At 42.8% G+C, this 24297-nt stretch overlaps 1 protein-coding gene across 4 annotated transcripts in view; it reads right to left on the reverse strand.

The window, feature by feature from the left end:
• sorbs1 (sorbin and SH3 domain containing 1) overlaps window positions 1-24297 on the reverse strand; it is a 42341-nt gene that overhangs the window by 4398 nt on the left and 13646 nt on the right. For 2 of the 4 annotated variants that reach the window (XM_006799012.3, XM_006799008.3), the window contains exons 7-23: window positions 24021-24163; window positions 23499-23559; window positions 23284-23358; window positions 18956-18991; window positions 18745-18847; window positions 17728-17842; window positions 14544-14627; window positions 10647-10696; window positions 8614-8792; window positions 3917-3981; window positions 3532-3702; window positions 2879-2925; window positions 2476-2590; window positions 2207-2332; window positions 1892-2086; window positions 1163-1684; window positions 457-552 (exon numbers count right to left, since the gene is read on the reverse strand). In XM_006799012.3, coding sequence (XP_006799075.1) covers window positions 457-552; window positions 1163-1684; window positions 1892-2086; window positions 2207-2332; window positions 2476-2590; window positions 2879-2925; window positions 3532-3702; window positions 3917-3981; window positions 8614-8792; window positions 10647-10696; window positions 14544-14627; window positions 17728-17842; window positions 18745-18847; window positions 18956-18991; window positions 23284-23358; window positions 23499-23559; window positions 24021-24163 — 2183 coding nt within the window. Of the gene's footprint in view, window positions 1-456; window positions 553-1162; window positions 1685-1891; window positions 2087-2206; window positions 2333-2475; window positions 2591-2878; window positions 2926-3531; window positions 3703-3916; window positions 3982-5126; window positions 6582-8613; window positions 8793-10646; window positions 10697-14543; window positions 14628-17727; window positions 17843-18744; window positions 18848-18955; window positions 18992-23283; window positions 23359-23498; window positions 23560-24020; window positions 24164-24297 lie in introns of all 4 variants that reach the window. The other 2 variants (XM_006799013.3, XM_087850350.1) reach the window with 2 other exon arrangements.

A 24297-nucleotide genomic window follows, 5' to 3' on the forward strand; every position in this document is an offset into this window, starting at 1 on the left:
GGCTTATAAAGCCAAACAGAGTCATTTAAGAGTAGCTTCACATAATTTTCTTTAAAAAAACCCAATCTATGTTTTGATCGGCCATGCTGCATTTTAAATTTTGACATAAAGACTACATATTAGAACAATAACTGTGCTTTAGAGATGCTGGTGGAGAATGTTATCAGCTCTGGATACATTTTATTTCCCCATTTTTTTGGTATTTATGCTAAGCTAGCTATAGCGCCTTCGTCAGCTGCAAAATGATTGATATTTAACTATAACTTCAGCAGGAGAGTAAGTTGAACTTCTGTTATATCATACGTCTAATATGTATGGGAGTTCAAGGTGCTGTGAGTCAAATGGATCTGTTAAGGTGGTATGTTTAGGATGGCACAAGATGAAGTCAGGTAGCAAACTACACATGCTTTTTGTAAACCTTTAACAGAGGTTCAGGAACACTTTCTATCACCTTACCGCAAACGAGTTAACATTGTTGTTATCTTGGATATCAAACAGCATCACAGGGCTTCTGGTGCTTCGTCCATGATGGTCAGCCTCATTTTTTACAAACTGTAACACAAAAAAAGGAATTCAAAATGAAAGCCTTGCACTGCATATCAACGTGCTGCGAATATGATCAAACTCCAGCGTGAGTCAAGTTTCCTGCAGGTGGATATTTCAGCTTCACGGCAGCTTGTCACTGTCCAAAAAAAACCAAAAACGTCCAACCAACAGAAGCATCTAACTTGTCAAGCTTGTGCACGGAACAACAACATGCATCTGTACGCTGAAATTTACAGTATAAAAATCAGAACTTATTATTATTGCAGATCAACCCTGGAAATGCAAACACACTTGTCTTATAGCTCTCTGCAGCTAGGAAATCTAAGACTTAATACATAAGCACTCAAACACAGTAAACCATTTGCATATTAGTGGCTCACACACAACAACATGCAGACTTGCATATGTAAGCAAAGTGACCAGTTCAGTTACTGTCTTTAAAACTGAAACCAGCTATAGGCTAAAATCACCTTCAGGTCAGATCTACCAGTTAGTTCTCCACAAAAATGTCTGCGTCAGTACTCGAGAAAATCTACTTTAATGTCTCAAACTGTGGCATAAGCCTGTGTTCCAGAGTGAACTTCAGATGCAACACCACACACCATGCAGAAGATACCTCTGCAGGGCTATTTTGCCTGCTGCCTGGGCCTGCGCGGCCCCTGTCCCCCTCTGCGCCTTCCCCCTCTGTCAATTCCTTCTCCCCCCTCAGCCAGCACTCCAGCACCGGCCCACTGCTGGGGCTCACACTGCGTGACACATGTGGGGAGGAAGGAGAGAGCAGGAAGTCCACCCCTTGAGGTGGGGTAAATGTGAGGGAGGGGGTGGTCGAGTTGGGTCTGGGTGGGTAAGGCGGGGGTAGAGGGGAGGCGGATGGGGAGGCCATGGGGGAGACACAGTATGGGCTGCCAGTGATGGGAGGCACAGGGCTGGCAGAGAAAGGTGGGGGCAGGTATTCGCCCCAACGGTATGACACAGTGGGCAGCGGTGGCAGCGGAGGAGTGGGAGCCGCAGGGGGACTCCCACCTCCCACAGTCAGGGAGATCCACTCAGAGGAGACAGCATGGACCTCAGGGGACACAGAGCGGCGGGGGGAGCAAGGGAGAGGCAGAGGGGAGGTGGTCAGACGATTACGGTACAGCTTTTTAGGGCATGATGGAGACAGAGAGAGGAAGAGGGGTAAGAGAAAGAAAAAGCAAATGAAAGATGTGACAAAATCTCTACACAACACAAATAAAAAGGTGGGCGTCGAGGTGTGTGTAGAAGGGAAATCATTTTTGGATATTAAAAGCACACAGAGGTGGTGGTAAGAGAAATTGCTCAGTGATCAGTGTGTTTGAGTCCCTACCTGTGGTGAAGCATTGGTGCTGCGCTGAGGTGAATGGCTGACAGGTGGATCCGGGTACTCCACCCCGTTTTTGACCCGTGGTCGTTTGTGAACTTCTACATAGGTGACGGGGAAAATGCCTTGACGATTGGTGCCTGAAATTTTGCCCTCATACCAGTTCTCGTCAACTCTGCGAATCAGTGTAATCCTCTCTCCCTGAACACACACAGGCAGATCCACTAATCAGATTTTTAAAAAATCCTTGTTTGGATTAAAAGAAAAAGGGAATAAAAACCCGATAGTTAATAGTTTATAATAACTCTTATTAAGTCACACCTTTCTGAAGGACATTTCCACAACTGTGTCCCCAGTGAAGTTAAAGCGAGCGACAGCTTCTCCATATTCCAGCACCTGCACTGGGGCACATTTCTTTGGCTGTGCTTTCTCCGTCGGGGGGAGGAGCTGTGCAAGCAGACAAAACACCCAAATGTGACCAACCAAGAATATAAAATAGGGCATAAATTGTGAAAAGAATCGATTCTGAAATGCTTTTAAAAAGATATGAACTATGAGTCACAAATAACACACATTAACAGGCAATATACCTCAACATAGCTTCGAGGGAAAATACCAACTCTTCCATGATGTTCACCTTCATACCAGTTCTGATCAACTTGTCGAATGATGTACACAATGTCTCCCTTCTGAAATGGCAGCTCCCTGAAAATACAAAACCAACACACATTTGGAGATTAACCTCTCATAGTGTAACAAGACTGAGACGCTTTGAGGATCACATGGGTGGAATATACAGCATCACTTCACGGTCAAATGGTAGTTTTTTGGCACTACTTTATTAAAAGTTGAAAAAATTACCTAATTAAGGTCCACTAGGCAAATATTTAACTCAGTGGTGGTGTTATCCTTGCTGCTGCATTGAGCTTCAATGCATTTATGGCATTTTCTATAAAAAATATATACATATAAATTCTCATAATTTCCACTTACTTTAGAGTTTCTGCTCTGAAGTCAAAGCGAGCCATGGCGGGCGTTTTCTGTGTAGATATATAAAAACAAAAATAAACGTCTGTGACTGTTACTATTTGGCAGCTACACCAGTGTTATTCTCTGAATCGCACTGAGTGAGTGAAAGTTTCCCTGAAGGCTAAATACCTTAAACGCCTCCATCTTTGTTCTTTTTGGCTACTACGCTCTCTGGGCTTTGGCATTTATGTGCGCTAAGAAAAGCTTTTTCCTGGAATTTGTTGTTAGCTGTAAATCTGCACTGGCCTCTCTGAACATAAATATTCTAGCAATGAGAAGAATGATATGTTTGTGACTGAAAGGATGACTTGACCTCGGGGGCATGCTCAGTTAGAAGCTATTGTGTGTAATGTGCAAAACAGCATGCATGCCCTGCCACTGTGGACGTATAGCTGGTAAACAGAGTCCACTCTGCAACTTGAATCAAAATGTATATGGGAAATATTCCAGTGATAAACAGGTCAAATGTTGCTTTCTATCATGAATTTTTCACCAGGAGTGGAAAAGCCATCTGTGCCTGCAGAGACCTCCCCCCACAGCCTGACTCACAAAGTGACAAAGCATCTGCCGTCTTTCTTCCTGCTTACACAAGGATAAGACACTGCTGTGTATTGTACCTCTATGCCCGATTTCCTTTTCTCTGTGTTATCTGTGATGTTAAGCAGGTCTCCAAAGCGCTCGTTGGTGATGAACTGGTGGTGTGTGGGGACAATGCTCGTGTGCCGCCTCGATGCTGTGTCAGCCTCTTCCTGTTCCCGCTTCAGCCGCCGCTGCTCCTCCAAGATTTTCTGCCAGGAAACCAGACTGAACTGTTTGCACCCTCCAGATATGGGTCTCTACTCTTTTATTCACAGATCCTTTGTTAGGCATAACACTCATGTTTCACTTATTCAGAACACAATAATCTTTATCAAAGTATTTGTGTTCAGAGGGTTAATTCATGAATTTTGCACTGAGAGGCATCAGTTATGAAAGTTTGGATTAAAGTTGAAGAAAATTCACCTCTTTGTCCCCATGACGCCTCCTCAACACTTCATCCTGGCTTTCTCCGTGAGCTGGGGAGGAGTCTGAAACAGAAACCGTGAGGCGATTATCCCGTGAAGCGTTCTCACTGACCACCTCAAGGCCAGCTTTCAAACAAAAGAAGATGGTATTGCAGAAAACTCTCAATTTAAGTGAAAAAAAAATCTCAAAACTATACAAAAAATGTAACCATGCATGATTTAAATAAACATCTTTTATTTTTGCACCACTAAAACAAACAGCACACGCACATTACAAAAAAAGAAAATCCTGCATGCACGTAGGAATGAACACAGAATGACCCAATGTGTGTTCATGACAAAGAAAAAAAGAAATGCAGGAAAGAAACAATGTAACCTACTGTGTCATGGTCAAAATAAATAAACGTGACATCATGACTTTACTGATGTTGATCGGCCAACCAGCATCCACTATTTTACTAAAGAATCCTTTCAGTATTGCTAACACCGCCGTACCACCATAGATGTTTCATTTTGTGTCCGAGTGAGGGCCACAAGAAACAGCTGTTAATGCTTCGGGGTTTCTATCAGATGCTCAGAGTAGCATCTGTTATATGAGATAAGTTAAAGCAGGAAACATCCTGACAGGCTAAGGAATGAAACATGGTAGATGTGGACAGTCCCAAAAAGCAGAGAGGGTACAAAAATGGACACAATAAGACATCAGTTTGAGAAAGCCTTTGCTCTGTTAAATGCCTAAATATCAGAGTCAATTCCTAGAAATGTCGCTTTTACATAGGATGAGCATTTCAATGCAAGGTAATGCATTCAAAGTTTAACATTACATCGCATAATATAATAAAATACTGCTTGTTTTCGATGTAATGCCTATGCAAACCTACGCAGCATGCAAACAACTCAAATCTGATGTCCAGGGATTATATACGTTACCAAAAGCTTCCTGAACCTCCCCTACAGTCACTGCAGTGTTTTGATGCATTTGTGGGACCATACTCATTGACAGTGAAATGGAAGGGCACCGAACAGCACACTCAGAATGAAATGGAGAGTTCCCTGTCACTTTGTAAACACACCACACAGACTGGAGATGGAAGGTGGTGGCATTGCTTTGTGGAGAAAAGGGACACAAGGTGAAGATAGAGTCAAGATAAATGAAAGACCACACAGGGAGGGAGGGTGACAAGTGGTGAAGGGATGGAGATAGCCACCTCTGCGGTGAGCTGCCAGCGGCTGCAGTAGGTTCCCGTTGGCGTCCAAGCCCTGCCCGTTACTCAGGTAGCCAGTGTCGTTTTCCTCTCCGTTACTCAGCCTCTCCAGAACCTCCAGGGAGGACAGACGCTGGGGGATGGAAGGTCTGAGCTCAGGCGAGAGACTGATAGGCCTCTGGGTGCCCGCTGGCACCCTGGTGGCTAACAACATCCTCCGAGTCTGATGGGACTGTGGGTTCTTCCGTAACCTGAAGGGAGCGGGGCCCATGAGGAAGAGGTTTCCAGGTAGTGTGGTCTTCTTCTCTGTGGGTGGCTGCTTCTCCTGCTGGTTCGTGGCCTGCTGCCTCTCATGCCTGAGGATAGTGGTAAAGCGGGTGTAGGAAGCTGGGCAAGAGCCTTTGCATTTGCTGGGTTTGAGGAGGAGTTGATTGTTCAAGTGGTGCAGGAGGTGGTGGTGGTGGTGGTGGAGATGGTTGTGTTGCGGAGGAGATGCTGTAAGCATCACTGAGGGGCTCTTTGATTCACTGATGTTTTGGTGATTTAGTTCTGGGGAAATTTCTCTCAGGATTTGTTCAACTTCTGCTTCTGTGTTACAGGGGGATTCAGTTCTGCTGTCATGTCTGTCCTCAGTGGACGAAGCAGCCTCCTCCACCATCACACTTTCTGGTGACATGTCCTCCTCCCCAGAGCTCTTGCCCTCCTGCTCGTCCAGGTTGCAGACATCAGCCTGCGTGTTGTTGGCCACTAAAAGGGACTCCGCTGACACTGCAGAGGCCATGTAGAGGTGGGCAGGGCTGTGGCTGGGGCTGTGGCTGGGGCTGGAGTGCAGGATGGGCAAGGAGGAGGAGCGGCTGGGAGCCGAGGTGGAGCGCTGGATAATCATTTCAAACTCGTTGACCCGTGAGGATACAGTATCCCGTGGAATGCTACCCCCATCATCTGCCTCTGACCTCTCATCCCCGTTGTCCTTTGGTTTTTCAAAAAGCGAGGTCAGGCTACGGACACTGCCGTGTGGGCTGCAGCCGGTCGAACTGGGCCGCTTGATGTGATGCATGGTCCTGTACAGGCTGGAAAAATCTGATGCGCTTCTCCTAATTGCAGGGGAAACATTTCTGAGACCATCGCCACACTCACTCCCACAGCTGGACCTAGAATCTGAATGTTGGGTCTCCGTTTCAGCACAGTCTGTGTCACATTGCCCCGTGTAGATATCCTCACAGCTGTGGGCCTTTGGGTGCCTGGCATCTTCAGTCCTGCTTTCCTTACTGTTGCCACAGGGTGGCAGCAGTTTGGGCTTAAACTTAGAGGGCAGGATTTGGGGTATGCAGGCTTTGGCAGCAGATAGAGGCTTCTTACTCTTACATTGGTTACCTATTGCATTACTGGCAAGACTCGATCGACTATTTACAGAGGAGCAGGGTGAAATTATATAGCCATTCCCACCTTTATAATCCACTGGCAAGCATGCAGGACAACAGAATAAACAACATATTAGATTACAATGGTCACAGGTTTACACACATACACACTAAAACAGTCAGGCACAGTTCTAAAATAAAGACCAAGTTCCATCAGAAGTTGATGAGAAGAGGAATCAGACTTGATGCACTGTGCATCAAGTAATATATGACTGTTAAAAAGCTAAAAGCTAAAATACACGGTGCTGCAGCAGGGGATAAAGTTTTACAAAGATAGAACTAGCAGATTCCCCGTTTATCAGTATCTCTGCGAACAGCAACATAATGAGTGAAACAGGAAGCATCAAAAGGGTAATATAACATGAAATGTTATGTGATGTCGGAGGTTATAAAGGACTCACTCAACAGGGACTACAGTAACTGACATTTTAAAAACAAACAAAGAAGAATGCAAAACCTTTCTGTTATCTATTTGTATTCCAGTAAGCAGTAAAATTATCCTCCATTGCGTTATCCTCCTACACAAGTCTCCTCTCCTTTTAGCAATTACACAGACGTCTACAGTGATAAATGGCTGCTGGCACCAGCGCTAATACACCGCTCCTCCTACACGGCTGCACCCCCCCAAACAAAAAACAAAAAAACCCCCAAAACTATTCTGAGTCGACCTGCACAGTGAAAAATGAAAACCTATGAGAAATACTCATGTCAGTTCCTTGCTATACTAAGCTTGTGACAGCACTACAGATGGCACTGGGAAATGACACAACGCTTTCGCATGCTGCGAGCCACTTCTGTAGCATGAGTGACCAATCTGTCGTGTTGGTATCTGCCAGGAAAAACACACGCACTGAGGAAGTTAACTTGATATACTATCCAAGTCATATGGCAAGTAAAGAGTTACCATTCAGCCCACAAAAAAAAGCCCAGAAGGAGGCTCTGTTCTTTGAAACACAAAGATATTTTTTAATTTTTATTTTAAGAGCGCAAGGCAGAAACACATGATGATGAAGTGTTCCTTGCACTTGGTTATGTCTTCGGGCTTGTCTACACTCTACCTTCTGTGTCTTAAATAGAAAGAGACTTTAATGATCAAGGTGGCGCCTCAGGCGGGAGGGTGAAACAGGAGTGTGGTAGTCAGTTGACTGGAGAGCCAAATTTATTTACCACAGTTCAAATGGTTAAAAGTCAACACAAATTGGTCCAAAACAGCAGATGTAAATGGCTCTTCTTTTATAAGATTCCTGTAACAGTCATATTTTATGGAAAATACACCAAACTTTAAGTATTGGTGGGCAGTTTATAATCTGCTATGATCCCTAATGTAATGTATTACATGTACTGAGTCAAACTGCCCCTTACACTCTTTTTCTTACATCTCTTCTTCTCTCCACCCGAGTGTTTCTCTCTCTAGCCATGTGTGCAGGCATTCCAGCCTCTGACCCCACACTGACAGCTGACTTCCTCATGCCCGCCCACCCTCTGTGTCCTTTCTGTTTATCTCAACTCTGTCTGGCTGGGTTGTGAAGAGCAGAGCTCGTTTTATCTCACGCGTATCTCCTCGTCCATCCCCTCACTGGCCCTTAGCTCCCTGGCGCTGGAACGCTCTGGAGTCTTGCCCTAAGCCTGCCTAGCGACTGGCAGCTCACAACTGGAGCAAGGGTGGGTGGGTGGGCGGGGGAGCCCCAAGGTTAGCTTCCATCGACTTAACAAGACAACCTCACTCCCTCCGTGAGTTTTCCAAAGCAGATACACTACACGCTTGATGAAAACATCCATGGCATTAAAAGCTTCTGGGGGAAATGAATGCTGTGAGGTGATTGGCCAATGCTGTGTGGTCTGGGAGCAAAGAAAAATGTGTGAATTCCGACATAAAAGTAAACAGAAACACATGTATCCCTGTCTGATGATTTGAATGGTCCAGCATCACCGCCTCTAACTGATTGGTTCTGTCTCGGCAGGAGAGGCCTTTAAAGGCCGGCTGAACTGTCTACCATGTCCACATACATAAACATACACACACCTGCTTTTTTTTACTGGCCACATATGTGAAGTAGCTGCTGTCCTACCTTTAGAGGAGGAGGAGCTGCCAGGGCGCTTGTTTAGAGCCCGTAGACCTTGCAAGGGAATATCGCCGCCCTCTAGGACACTCTTGTAAACATGACGGTCACATTCTGGAGCCACAGGCTCATCAGTAGATGATCCTCTGTCCTTCTCCACCTCGCTGTGTCCAGACTTGCTTGAGGAGCTAGACAGCAAATCACAGGAACGCAGACAGCTAATTAAACACAGTCAATTTCGTTCAGCAAGAGCTGTTGTTGAATGTTTTTATGATAGCCAAAGGCACACAAATTGGGTAATGGGCTGCCATATGGTTCTTATTTAGCATATCTTGAGGTAATTCCTGTCTTCGCAGACTTGTGGGAGACGAAATAACCAGAAACAGAAAAAAGCTAAACGAGAGAGGGAGAGAGAAAGGCTGAATTTGGAGGCTGATGTTGAGAGAAGACACTGGCTACAACAGATATCTTGGAATTCTAGAGAGGCCAGCAGCAGAGATTTCTATAAATATTCTCCGAACATTCCCACATGGTACATCAGCCCCTGCCATGCACCTGTAAGACTCTCAGGTTAACTCTCTTTCCCATGCTGTCATGTGTTACTCATGTTGCTTCTCTCTCTGTACAAACAATCCTCCCGTTTAAAGAGACGGAGTCGCCAATAACATCTTGGTAATATAAAAAACCCATTCAAACCATAGTGTTTAACATCTGCAGTGCTGCCAAGCCAAAGTTTTACATACTTGCGAATACCTCAACAAGAAGCTCTTTCATAGCTGTCAGAGAAAAAAAATATGTGCGCTGCTAGCTATACAGAGCCATTAAAATCACGTTGGCTCTACTTTACTTGCAAGAATTCACATAAACAGTCTCCAGGAAATGTACAGTACAGGAGCCATGCCAGATTTAGGAGAAGAAGAATCTCCAGGGAAGGTTCAAGGAAAATCAGACACCACTGTGACGCTTTAAAAGCAACAACACTTCCTGCAGGTTAAAAACAGTAACCCATTTATCTGGAATGATGAAGATTTCCATGAAATGCAAGTCACTGTGTATGTACTGCTCCATCATGACAAATTTCTGTTTTGTGCGTTTATTAGATCAGTTTTTAATGAATCTATTTCTGAGAGAATAAGATGCACTCCCATGTGCTGTGCTGCCTCAAAACATACACAAATTTGCTTAGCGTGAGCCTAATGATGCTATTTGGGCAACACACAGCTCTTGAAAAGTCTTCAACTTCAGACAGAGTCAAAAAAGTAAAAAAAAAAAAAAAAAAAGAGGACTGCCATAAACATATGTGCGTTTGAAGGAAGTCAGTTTATGAGCTGAGGTTTCCCTTGAAAACCTTTGGGTGAGTGAAATTCCACTCGGCTTTCATCAAACACTTCTTCCTTTCAAATTAACAGCAAATCAGTGGATTAAAAAGCTGGGGTACGAATGTCTTTTGCAAATGCTTGGCCATGATGACATAATGATTGTAGCAGATGGAAACTTCTGGACTGTAAGCGCATGACAGTGACTATTACTCATACCTAAATTCCTAACATTTTATTACACAAACAGAAAAGACAGCATGCCAGTCTCACCAGACAAAATTAAAATGATCAAAAGCTTTGTCCTAATGTGAGCTAACGTCAACTCTCATAATCCAGTTGCTCATCCTAGTTCTGTACACACATTGGAAGGGGCATAACGGTTTTCTGAGTTATGCAGCAGCTGGGCAAGTTCCCTCTATCCCAGTGACATCCAGGTTGCTGTCTTTAAATAAATCACCACATAGCAGCCATGTCTCGACACCACAACCACCCACCCCCGTAAAGAAGAAATACGGACAGAGGACACACTGTTCTGGTGGCTTTTTGCCTTATTAACAGGATCTCCTCAGGAAGCAGGAGTCTCCCGGTTGTAGGCGGGCGACCTCACCAGGGTGGAGAAATCTCTCATTGATATTTATACCCATAAGATGACTTAAATAATAATCTACACACTGGAAGGAGGACGCACAAACATTAAAATAAGGAGGAGAGGCATTGACTTACTACTGCTGCAGGTCGGAGGCTGTTTCCAAGGGGCTGAAAGAGGGGGCACTCTGCAACAAACCAAACAAAGAAGTCATTGATAGATCCACAGGAAGGTCTCCTCCAGCTAGAATAGAGGCAGCAGCATTAGCTGTGGCCAGATTCTCTCTTCTCCTCCTCTCTGTCGTTCACTCGCTGCTCTGCCGTTTCTGTCTCGAGCACCCGGGTTTCAGAGCTTCTCTGGTCTGGCTTGGCATGGAGGAGCAAGCGTGTGTTTTGGCCTGCATGCAAGTTGGAGAAACAAGCGGCAGTAAAGAGAGTGGAAGGGAGGGGGGCGGTGGGTGGGCGTGCATCGGTCAGGGGGCGCCCATGCGGGGAGGGGGCTGTCACAGGCTCAGCCAATGGGCTGCTGTCTCCCGGTGAAGCCATCTCTTTTGTCTGATATTGGGTCGCTCTCATTATCACTGGACCAGACCGAGGGACAATTAACCAGCTGGTGGTGCAAGAAGGCCAAATTACACACACACACACATACACGCTCAATATTCAAGCTCACACACTTGTCAAAGAAAAAAAAAATACAAATGCACTGAAACGACATATTACAAAAGAAACAGGTAATTATGTTATAAAGACAGAGGGCAAAAACAAAAGAAACACCACGTGAAGCACAAAGCGAGTGAAATGTTTAAATAAATGTAAGAGTAGCTGTTTTTAGTAGCTGCTGTTATCTCCAAAACATATGGGTGTGGGTGTATTGGGGGGGATCATTCATGCAGCATGGTCGCACCAACATTTTGAATAGTTTACAGCAGACTAATTTTAGCACACTGTTTCTGTTGCTTTCCTCTTTTCGGACGTCACAGCAGGCAAAAATAACAGACGTGACACGGGCACTATGAATAAGAGCACAAGTGTTGTTTGCAAATACGATTGCACAATCCCTACCCCAGCCAGCCCGGCCTTGCTGTTAATGCCACATCCACTTCCCCGTGGCACGACCTAGCGTCCGCTTCCCACACCAACGACCAGACAAGGAACATTCTGAACAGCTCATTTGCCACAACATGCCTTTACACTTAGTTGCCAGGGCAGAAGGATCATTAATAACCTTTCAGAATAAGTGCCTGTCTTTATAAGAACGGCATATCGGGCTGGCAGGTCTATAGTCTGATCTATTTATAAAGCTAAATGTTCCATGTAGACTTGGGGAACACACAAGTGTCACTGAATTATCAGTGGCTCTTCCTTGCTCCACCACGTCTTGTATCCCCCCCTTGTATCTGGTAGGGAGAAGATGGTGTCCTCTGACACCCCAGGGTAATTGGGCTTACACACACACACGCACACACACAGCATCAGTGGAAAGTAAACAGGAAACAAGCACGGGGGGCTTATCTGGAGTAAATGAATGGAATCTTAATCTGGTTATTTACAAGATGCCTGATTAGTGTCAGTTTATGTAAACTTTTCTTTATGTAAAAGGTGGAAACTGGTCATTTTCAAACTAATCCGACACTGAAATCACTTAACATCTTTTGTGACAGCTGACTAATGCTTTTATCCAGCTTGTGAAATAAAAGTGGAAAAAAGAAGATTGTTTGACAGAAAGAGACATGCATAAAGGATGAAACTACATGTTGTGACAAGGGTCCAATGCTGTATATGGACATGGATAAAAGCCTCTGTGAGTCAGTGGAACACCAATGACAGTATTTCTGCAGAATTTCATGTGCATGTTTCCTAACAGGTGTCCCCGTTTACTCAGAGCTCAGACTCCTGTAGGCAGCGTTCATTTTCAAAATAGCGATCGTGAGTGGGTCATGGTAACACGAATCCCATTCTTTCCAGCCCCTTGTTTTCTGTTGATATGCTCTCATGAAAACAAACAGCTTCCCCATTGTGAATGGCCTGTTATAGCCCCCCACGCCCCTCTTCTCTCCTCCTCTAAATGCTTAAAGGTAAAGGTTAAGTGTATAACATAGGTTAAATATGAAAGCACAATGAGCTGGCTGGCTTACGGAGTTGCCTCCTTTAGAATATGTCAGGTGATAGGGGGAGGCTCTATGTAACTCGGCGCTGAGACAGTGTGGCAGCAGCCCTCACGCCAGCATATGCTTGACAGATGGAGTCACCATGTCAGTTACAGGGGGCCAAAATGCTCTTCCTGACCAGAGATACGTGTGGAATTCCAGTTCCCGCGAGACATGTATATTGATGAGCCAGTGTTTGACCACGACTGCCACTGGATGCATTTTCCGGCTCTTGTTGAACCTTGAATTTGTGACTATTAATCAAGAGGGCCATCACTGCAATCATACACAGGTCACTCTTACTTAGTGACTAGAAGTGGCCACTAGTGGACAAGTAACGATTTGAAACTAGAATTTACACTAAGCCTTGTTGTATAAAAGGGGACTTCAAATTGTTTTAAACCAAGGAATCAAAAACCTTTTATTATATTTAGGAACATTTTTCCTAATAATAATATGAAATGACTTAATCAGTAGAAGTTCTTCTTGTCAGCACTCTAGGAGTAGTAAAAAGAGAGAGACCTAACTTAAGACAATTGAGATTTTTAGAGTCTCTAATCCAGTAATACCAAGTGACTGCTGATATGTCAATCAAACTCCAATGAGCCAGTGTGTCTGGCTGGCCCTTTAAGGTCAAATGCTGTGCATACCAGGTGCAGCTTTAGAAGTGACTTTGACATTAAACAGGAGCCAGTCATCAAGCCGAGCTCATCTGGCAAACATCCAGGCTGCCATGAGATAGAGACGGCCGCCTCCACCGCTAAACCTCCTCCACATATACACAAACCCGGAACAGGAGAGCCTGCCTCAACGTCTGGCTGATGCTAGGACATGATCTCATGCCGTATCCAGTGGTGCCACCTCATATGATCCAGGGTGTGTCTCGGACTGACAGAGAGCGAGGAGAATCAACATCTGTTTGTGGGAAGCCAGCGCCACACTTGTCTGGTGCCAACTAATGCCCGAGGCATGGATTTGTCATGACACTGTATACTGCTTCATCACTGCCTGCACGCCTTTGGATATTTTGGTAAAGATAGCAGACAAACAGCAATTATTATCTGAAGTGGCTGGGATTATCTTGGAACCTGATGCTCGTTTGGACTGCAGCCTCTCCAAGTGAAGAGTGACTTCTGTGTGAATCAGCCAATACAGGCCTCTGGCTTATGACATGTATGCTAGTTGGCAGGATGCACATCAAAGGGTTTCTCTTGGGTTCTGAGATTAAGACATTGAAGAACAGGGTGCTTCCACAAAACATCAAAAGATCCCAATCAATAATCAGAACTTTTAAACACTATTAATCGAAATTGCACATGGATAAAGGCCACTGTTTTCCACTGTCTGAATGGAATATGCTCACTCTGCCTCACAGGTGCAAATAAAAGGCTGAGATGCTCGTTTTTTGTTAAAAGAGGAACAAAAATAGATTGTTTCTATTTTAGATGCACCTGAGGAAAAAATCCTGTGTATGATATGATAATCAAGGATGACAGTAGCTATATAAAGTCCTTTGGAAAGTTTGATCCTGATTGGTAATTATACATGTTGATTATTTTTAGAAATTTAAAAGGGAATATAAAAAGTCTAAGAGGAGTGAACAGAGACGGACTAAAGCTTATCAGTCATCGGTATTATTAATCCACATTGATGTGACACATGACAGTAATTTTAGTATAAGAGGAAAGAAAAAGTCCTCTCTCACGTTACCATATAACTGTTTTAATATAGGACAATCAGGGGAAAAAATAAAAGAGGGATGAGAAACTGACGTAGTCCTTACAGACACACGGTTTGTTTAGACAATATTTGAACATGGATGTTATCACATGCAATAAAAATATAATACAACATGCTGTCAAGTCTGAAGACAGCAGTCACTTACCGCTTTGTCAAACTCCATCTCTGAAAAGAATTTATACCAAGGCTCATTCTCTAAATCTACATCTTCTGGACTTACATCCTGAGTCTAGGGGCATGGTAACAAGAGGAGGAGAAAGACAAAGAGAAGACAGTTCAGACAGCACAGAATATACACACCGAGGAAATGAGCCCATAACATTGACTTGACTGAGCCAGTTTCTAACCAACAGGACAATTTTCAGGCAACGCTGTAGGTGCTCTCAAATAAATTAAAGATATGATTTGTATTGTTTTGAAGTTGATATTTGAATAGTTCAGGAAAGATCTTAGAAGGCTACTAATTTACTTTCTTGGTAAGCAGAAAATGAGAAGATTGTTATAAAGTAATAGCTAGCAGACAGGTCACTTAGCTTAGCAGAAAGGCAGGAAACAGACAGTAAGAGACCCCAGGAAACTGCTGGTTAAAAAGTAAAGAAGTCATTTCTGACACTTTAAATTAAGTGATCACAATTAAGTTATTTAGTTTCATAAGTGTTAGCAGGGTTGCTGTTTCTCTCATTTTCATCCTTTGTGCTATGCTAACCTGCTAGCTTTAGCTAGATATTTTGACAAATGGAGTGGTATAGATCTTGTCATTTAAAGGCTTGGCAAAAAACAATTCAACAGGTTGCCCAAAATGTCAAATTATGCCTTCAACAATACAATACTCACATACACAAACTGTATGTACAACTACAAGCAGCTGGCGATGTTTTCCCTGTCTGCACTGTAAGGCTATGCTCCAGTTTAGAGAGAAAACACTGAGAAATACAAAGAGGATATTTTACAGGAAAATGACTTTAACTCTGACTATTATTTACTCATTTATTTAACCACTGAAGCATATTGTTAGCCTCTGCTGAATGTCTAAATGCAACTTTGCATCTTTTCAAATACAATAGACTATGTGCACGTTAGCATATGCTAGTCTGGTGTGGAAACTCCTGTGGGGAGCTTTGTTTCCGGTGTCCTATTTGCGCCTTGTTTACGGTCCAAAACAAGTTTAGCAAATGAATGAATTGAGCAGTGAGTTACATTTCTATATATGTCTTGGGCATTTACCCAATATATCTGTAAATGATGTTCATCGACTTCGATATTTTTCCCTGCGCCTCAGAGCAAAAGAGAAAAGGGATTCAAATGTTATATTTCTCAGTATCTGTAAACAGCGGTCCCTTGTTTATCGCGGGTGTTTTGTTCTAAAAATAACCAGCGATAGGTGAAATCAAGTAGCCAATTTAATTTTTTGACGGTGCAAAACGTTTCGTCAACATCGTCCACATACAGTACTGCACTTCAGAGTCACACTGCTAGCGATCGATGCAGCGATTCTGTACTGTACAGGAGAGACGTCATGGAGGAGATCGTCTGCAGCGATCAGGACGCGGGACACAATGTGTGATAAACAAAAACATGCAAACTTGCACTAAAAAATCTGCGAAACAGCAAGGTGAAAGGTGAACCGCGTTATAGCGAGGGACCACTGTAATTTTGAAGGTAAGTCACAACATACCCTTCGTACATACTAATGTATAGAAACCCTTACCAGCAATCATTCATTTTTTTGTGTGGCTTTTTTTCACGGTTTGTTGACATGCTGTGTAGGTGTGTACTTGACTAGCTGATATGACATAACAGGGCAAACATCTGGTTTGACTATTCTTCATCTGTAGTTTGAATGCTGAACATTTGCCTGTTTAAATCATAAGACCAGTCACTATACAGAGATGTGCTTCTGAATGTGGACGATGTGTCTTCTGCTGCAGTAATGCAGTTCTGCTTGTGTTGAGTGATGTAAACAACTGATCGATCTAAACTCTTTAAACGTCAAAATTGATCATTAGATTTTTTATGACACAACAGTGGTGAGTGTTCCCACCTTCTGCTCTTTGTAACTTAACGCATTCTTTCCGTTTTCGAGTTTTGGACATGATTTTGGCGTATATCTTCGCAGTAGCGATTGACCGCAAAGTAAAGCTACCGGAAATGTACAACCCTACATCCGGTCTCAAACCAGGAAGTTAGCATTTTCTCGTGCACAGGGTCTATTACTTTAGAAGGGAGAAAGGAAAAACACTTTCAGCGACCAAAGATAACTTAGTATACATTAATTTATATATACACTATCTATAAAATACAAATGGATATAAAACTGTCCTTTAAGCCTTTTACCGGCACAAAGCTGTTATTTAATAAGAACTACATATCAATTTTATTCTAATCTAATTAACAAGCAGATACATAATGTCCAACAACACATGCATACTCATTCTTGATCCGCAGAAATGTAGTCATATATGGAGAACAACACAACTTTGTGTAACATCAATGGACTGAAAGGAAAATGACCACCTCCATTAACAAGCGCATTCTGTTATTATAACAATTTGAGCTTGTAATTAAAAACAACAGAGCTCATTATTTTACCCCTGTCCCGGGATGAATTGGAGCACACTCCTAATGATTGCACTGGTTGGCACTGCATTCATTAGGAGAATCAGGCTAGATCTTGGCTAAAAACATCTACTAGTTTGATGTAAATGGGCTTCAGACAGCAATTACATAACCAACTAAGTACTTCATTATAATACCGAATATTCCCATGTCCTCAATATTATGTAAGAGGGAAATATAAAAACAGCCACCTGAATCTTATGAGCCACGAAAGATAACTCTCAAGGACACTGAGTAATGCTGCATCATTTCCTCATCACAAAGTGTCCAGGTGAGAAATGAACGTAAGACAGAGAGCATTGCATTTCCTCTCTAGTAAACACACAGGATCAATGTTTAGTGTCTGTGCAGGGACGCTCGGGATGCTCTCACGAGCCGATTCAGCCCAATAACCTTAAACTGAACACAGGAAGACAATGGCTATCCTTGTAAGTGATACTACTCCGCTTGCTTCCAAACAGGATCGTCTGTCACCGCAACAGGACACCCTTAAGGAATGTAGTGGCTACACATACGTCGCCTGCCGAGCCGTTAGTGAAGCTGCCACTCAGGAGCTTAGACACAGTGGCGGTGGTGGTGGTGGGGGTGCAGGGGGGGGGGGGGTCGCATGATGGGTGGAGTGGGGAATAGCTCACACGACATGAAAACACAAAGGCAGAGAGAGGAAGGGAAAGAGAGAGGGCGGGGGAGAAACAGGCAGGAGGCTAGCATACCGTTCTCTCCAGCTTCAGCACCGATGATTTCCCCGGCTCGTACTCAAAGATGCTCTTGGGCTCGGCACGGTACTTCCTGGTGTCTACCTTTTTATCTGGGGGCTCCCACTCATTCCTGTGAAGAGAGGCGGGAATTGGGGAAGGGTGGGGTGTGAGATCGAAGACAGCCAATCCTTATCAAGTAGTCTCCATAGCAACCAGCACAGGCTAAGATATCTTTTTTTTTACGATTCATATATGACGTCCGCCCTCATTATGCCTGCCTCCCTGTCCTCCTCCTCTGCGTCTAATGATGATAGGACAGAAAATCCAATTCACAGTTGAGCCAAATGAGTAATTTGATTAGGTAAACTAGATTGGACCTGGTAACAAAAAACAGAGCGCAGCATTTCCTGGGAGAATTTCTTAACAGACAGTCAAGTATAAAATGACTATTCAGAAAAACAAATAGGGCAAACAAAAAGCATGCTCTCTTTGATGAGCATCAAGAACAACGCGGGATCTTTCAGCAGCACTGATAACGACGCATTTAGGTGCGCAGGGCTTCATCCACAAACACCAAGGAACAAGGAAGGTCAGTCCTCAACATGTCATCTGCAGCTTTTGTGGGCAACACTTTATCCTCTATCACCTGTCTGCCTTCATCACTCCATCACTCACGTCTGTGAGCGCAGAGGCAGGCCTTTGTCTGTGCTGACATGCGGTGTGGAAGGTTGACACTAATCATACTTCAAGCAAAAAACTAGAGGACACAGTGGTGGAAGCCAATGGGAACAAAGCATGCTCAGATTTTCAAAGTCAGGGAATAAATAGCTTTTTTGCTCCACTACAGTAAGCCCTGCTTATCTACACTTACTAACTCTGGTAAACACAGGCAGTATTTCAGTATTTCAGTATCTGAATATTCCGAATTGTGAACAGCTTCTTCTTCTAACAAACACAAACAGAACTGTGCTGTGTGTTAAGTATCAAAGCAAACATCTTTGCTTTGGACTGGGGCAGATGGAAGATGCTGACCTTTTGGCAGAGGGTTTGAGGGAAGACGACCGCATTGGCACTGGCATCGAGCAGCCTCTTGAATCAACCTCATTCTCACTTTTTGAGCGTGGGACTGCTCTCACTGGAATTAGGAACATAAATACCTCAATACTTGCACTGTGTAAATAGTGCCTCCAAATTTAGAACATTATTTTGGTTGAACTCCTACAGCTACTTATCCCAAACTCACCATCTTCCAAGTAACCAAAGGGGGTTGGACCATCATCTGAAAGAGGAAAGTACAGCAATAAAAAGTGATTTATTATTAATTTTTATCTCTTGCTGTCTTTGTTACTTAAAAAGCAATGGATATAGCACAGTATTAAATAATTCAGAAGACACTGAAGACGCTCTTTTCCTGCATTTTCCCTCGCCTCACACCTTCCATTAGACCAAACACAGGCAAAGAGTGTCAAATCAAAGCACTTCAAGGGAAGCATTACTGAGCTAAAAAGGGATCCAAGCATCGATGAGCACTGAGGGTCTGACTGAGTAATGCACTGTAGAGCCACAGAGCCAGAACTGTCACAGTCAGAGAGCTCTGGTAAGTGTCACAGCTACACATCTACATTGATCACTTTATGCAATTGTTGAGCTGAGACTGAGCATCTCCTTTCATTTGACCTAAAACCTTGCTGTGGTGGCTAGATGTGCAAATCCAAAACCAAAACTATGAGCCAGACTCTACCTTAACCATCTAGTATTTTAACCTAAACACTGGTTAGTAGAGTATTATTATGAGGATCAACTCTGGGTAGCAGACTAAAAACCTTAATGTAGGACTACAGCAGCACCTAGTGGTGGAAATAATGCAAAAGACGCCTTATTACAGAAAAGTCAGAATAAGCATCTACAAAATATTAAAAAAAAAAAAAGATTACAGCCTGAAATTTGTAGTAATAGATGGTTAACAGAAAAAAAGAGAACATGACAATATTATTACATTTTTCTGATATAAAAGGAAAAATACACTTGAAGGCATCGTGCATCATCCATGCATCAACTGGAAATAGTATATTATTCAGGGGATGATCATAACACTTCAGTAGATGAGATAACCTTTTCTTTAATCAATGATTGTTTCAATAATTGTAATAAAACTCAGAATTTAGTTATTTTTATTTCACTCCTGAAATAGGATTTTTTGATAATTATGCATAAAAAGTGTTACTCATTATATAATTTTGTTATTTACACCTGTCGTTTTCCTACTGTGACATGCCACAGCATACAGTATTGTCCAAAAGTGTTGTGCCACCCCTCATTTCTTCATATTGTTCTTTAAGTAGCTTTGAGGAATAGTTCTCCGTGTATTCTTTTTCACTTCAGTCCAGTACCTGGCCATTTTCAGAGAAATGTTTTTTTAAGCCACACTGACCTATGAATCGTTTAAGCACCAGGCGCCTAACAAGGGCTGAACCCGTGTTGTTACAAATGACAAACGATTTTTAAACTGCATTTTTAGTCACTTTGTTACCAGCAGTGTGTCTCAGCATTGCAGCATGTCCTTAAAAAAATGTGAGGAAATTGGAAAAATGGAGGACAAAAGAAAAAAAAAAAACAGCCCAAAAAGCTACATACAGCAAATGAACAGCATCTGAAAGTCATGTACTTAAGAAATTGGAAAAAATCCAGCAAAGATCTGACACAGGACCTAAGAGGTGCATCCGGCCCTTAACTTGATCCATCTACCTTTCATTGAAGCCTCATCAGAAATGGTCTTTGTGGAAGAGTGAGTATCAAGAAGCCATTCTTAAGGAACAAAAGGATAAGATATGCCAGATTACACAAAACCTGGACTGGAAATCAGTGGCTACAGGTCTTACAGAGTAATGAATCCAAATGTGAAATTTGTGGTTCATTAGTATGTACAGGAGAGGTCAGGAGAGAGGGACAACCGTGAGTCTTTACAGACATCTGTAAAACATAACGGAGGCTCTGTCATGGTTTGGTGTTGCATTTCAGTTAGGGGTACTGAAGATATGGTCAAAATCGATGAAATTATATACACATAAAAGTATCATCAGATTTTGGTTTACAATGCAATATGTCTGTGAAGGTTCTCAGTCATCCAGGTCATCGTAGTCAAAGGAGCTTGCAAAGAAAAGCGTCTGGACTTCTTTAAGTTGCTTGAAGACGTTTCATCTCTCATCCGAGAAGCTTCTTCAGTTCTAAGGTCAAAAGGCGGAGAGTCCCAGATTTAAACCCAGTGGGAGTATCCCCCCAAAAAGGACCCCCTGATGATCCTCTAATCACCTGAGCCAAGTTGTGAAAATGGGTGTGGGTCCCAATCAGCCAGGGTTTTGGGTGAGCTCATTGTGAAACCTGGCCCAAACCTTATCATCCGATTTCCTGAGCTCAGATGGCCCAGGATGTGAGTGGGCGTTAAGGCATCTAGGGAGGGAACTCAAAACTGGATTATAGATGGCAGACAGTTGGTGTGGTAAACCACCGCCTCTGTTCAAAGATGGTCGCTCACAGTGGACATAGATGGCTTCTTTCACTCCTCTTTCAAACCATCTGTCCTCTCTGTCCAAAATGTGAACATTGGCTTCGAAGAGCCACCTCCGTAGGCCAAGACTCAGCAGTCCATTTGCATCTTAAGGATAAAGGACGCTCTTTTGAGGATACCAATGTTCCGCCATTTGACCTTAGAATTGAAAAACCTTCTCGGATGAGAGGTGAAACGTCTTCAAGCAACTTAAAGAAGTCCAGACGGTTTTCTTTGCAAGCTCCTTTTACAATGCAATAACATCTAGAATTAGGGATGCACCGATACCGATACTGGTATCAGGTATCGGGACCGATACTGTAAAATGTGGTATCGGTTAACTCGTAAAAGTTAACCGATACCACAAACCGATACTAACTTATTTCATTAATCAGAGGGTGGATTGTCATTTTTGTTGTAGTTTTTTAGATTGGCCACTAGGGGGACATCCCGCGCTAAACAGGCACAGGGTTAGACGAGTGAGACTGGCGGCTCCAGATAAAAAAAGAGAAACTGGAGGCTGCTGTAGCTAGGCTAAACAAAATGTCAGCAGTGTGGACCGGAACAGCCAACTTTAACTCGGGTTTTGGAAAAGCGATGAAAAATGTCAAGAGAAAATCCACGGGCAGTTAAAATAACAGAGGCTCTGACTCATTTTATTGCTCTGGATGACCAGCCAATGCCGGTCGTGGAAAACATAGGATTGCACCGTCTTCTCAGCATACTCGAGCTGCGATATAAAATTCCCAGCCGCCCACACATCAGGGAGATAATGGTGCCAAAACTTTCTAAAGAGGTAAAGACAAGCAGTGTGTGCGATGTCAGTCCTTGGTTTAACGGCACAGTGGACTGATGATCCACGGGCAGATGGGGAGTTCGTTCATCAATGCCAAATACTTTCTTATTTTGTTTGTTTGTTTGTTTACAATATGGACACTCTGCAATAATTTAAAAGTTTATTTTATTCTCAAACCTAATTTGTATTTATTTTATTCCAAACAGAAGTGTTTATTTATTATTCTGAAAGCTCGAGACAGTGCCAATAGTTCAGTGATATTTTGTTAAATTACAATGTGGAGACTCTGCAATAATTTAAGAGAAGTGCTTATTTTTCACTTGAAATTTTTTTGTGGTCATTTTTATTAAAATATTATTTATTATCGGCAGAGAATAAAATAAAACCTGTCTTCCAATTCATTGCATTTGTGTGTGTGTGTGTGTGGTAGAAGTATCGGTTTTTGTACTCGGTATCGGCAAGTACTCAGATCCAAGTATCGGTATCGTATCGGTTTGAAAAAATTGGTATCGTTGCATCCCTATCTAGAATGCATCTGATTGGCAACAGCTTTGTTGTTCAGCATGACAGTGATCACAAACACACTGCCAATGCAGTAAAAGTACACCTGGGCAGAAAAAAAACACACAATCAGGAACACATTCAATCATGGATTGGCCTCCCCAGTGCCTAGACCTCAACATTACTGAATCCATGTGGGATCATCTTGACTGAGAACAGAACAAAAGGCAGCCAGAATCCAAAGAAGAGCTGTGACTGAGCTTCAAGAAGCCCGGAGAACTATTATTAAAGAGTACTTACAGAAATTACTAGAAAACTTGGCAAAAAGAGTTCAGGCTGTGTTGAAGAATAAAGGTGGTCACACCAAATAGTGACTTTCAAGTTTGTTAGAGCTGTACAAACTCTATTTTTTCCTTATATATTCTACACTTCCACGAAACAAGGGGTGGCACCAGACTTTTGCACAGTATTAGATGCAAACAGATTTCGTTCTGTGATCAGGAGTTCTGCACGAACCTTGCGGTGTATTTAAAGATTACTGTAATAGTGACTGTTAAGAAACACATGTCAGAAAAGATTACATTAAAGCCTTTCTGCATCCTCGAGCTCGGTCGTTTTGAGGCGAGTAGGTACTAGCGCAAAGATTAAACACAGCTGAAGTATTTAAGAGGGTCCAAGATGGCTGCAGATTAGTAAAGCCAACGAGAGTGGAGTTACTGCCATCAGATACCTTTCGATTTCACCTGAATCTCATAGCTCTCAGGGAATATGTAGGTGGGACGGTAAGGGTTTTCCTCAATAGGCTCTATGCACAATGATGGAGAGACAGAGGACAGCATGACATAACACAGAGACACATATATAAAGACACAGGGACAGAAACAGACCAGGCAAAACTGATCAAACAGAGAAACAACACAGAGCAGAAAAAAAGAAACGACTTACCAGGTATTTTGTGAATCTGTTTGAACATTGTCTTATACCAGTCTTTGGACTTTTCGGTGTTCTGAAATTACAGTGTGGGAACAATTAATTCACAACCGGTCAACGTGAATTTTAGAAGAGCATCATCTGCATCCTTTTCGAGCAGGAAGACGTTCCCCTGTCTGAGTTTCTCAGAGCATTTTGTTTCATTTAATAAAGTGCAACAAAAAAGAATGACAGCATCTCATTTAACGTTAATTCTGATGCAGTGCTATTGTGAAGCTGACACCTAAATGTGAGAGTGCTATTAGTAACACACACCTGCTATGAGTGTGATTAGAGGACTATATATTATATTTATTACAACGATTAATAAAAATAAAATTTTAATCACATCAAAAACATGACATGTGGTCATGCTTTTTGTGTAAATACCTCTTTTACTGTAGCATTAATCACCCATGTGTTATCTAAACAAAGCACCCATTAAACATTTACAGAGAGTCGATTAGTCTTCATTCGACAGCTGGTTTAATCGCTCACCCGTACAGGCACAATGGGCTTGTTGAGAGGACTCAGCACAGGGGAGTGCAGTGATAGCCGCTGCCTCTTCCCGTCCATTTCAGGGACTGGACTGACAGTTTCACTTCTGGATTCGGGGCTTTTGTCCCTTTCTGGGGTTGGGTCTGTGAAGCACAAGAAAAATAAGCTAAAAGAAAGCTAAGCTCACAACACATTTCCAGTGATATGGCAGCACAAGCAACCAAAAAGCATGAAGACAGATTATATAAAATTTGTGCAAGAAATAACTTTTCAGAAC

Source organism: Neolamprologus brichardi, chromosome 13 (assembly GCF_056152115.1).
Source record: "Neolamprologus brichardi isolate AB-2024 chromosome 13, ASM5615211v1, whole genome shotgun sequence".
Classification (NCBI taxonomy): domain Eukaryota; kingdom Metazoa; phylum Chordata; class Actinopteri; order Cichliformes; family Cichlidae; genus Neolamprologus; species Neolamprologus brichardi.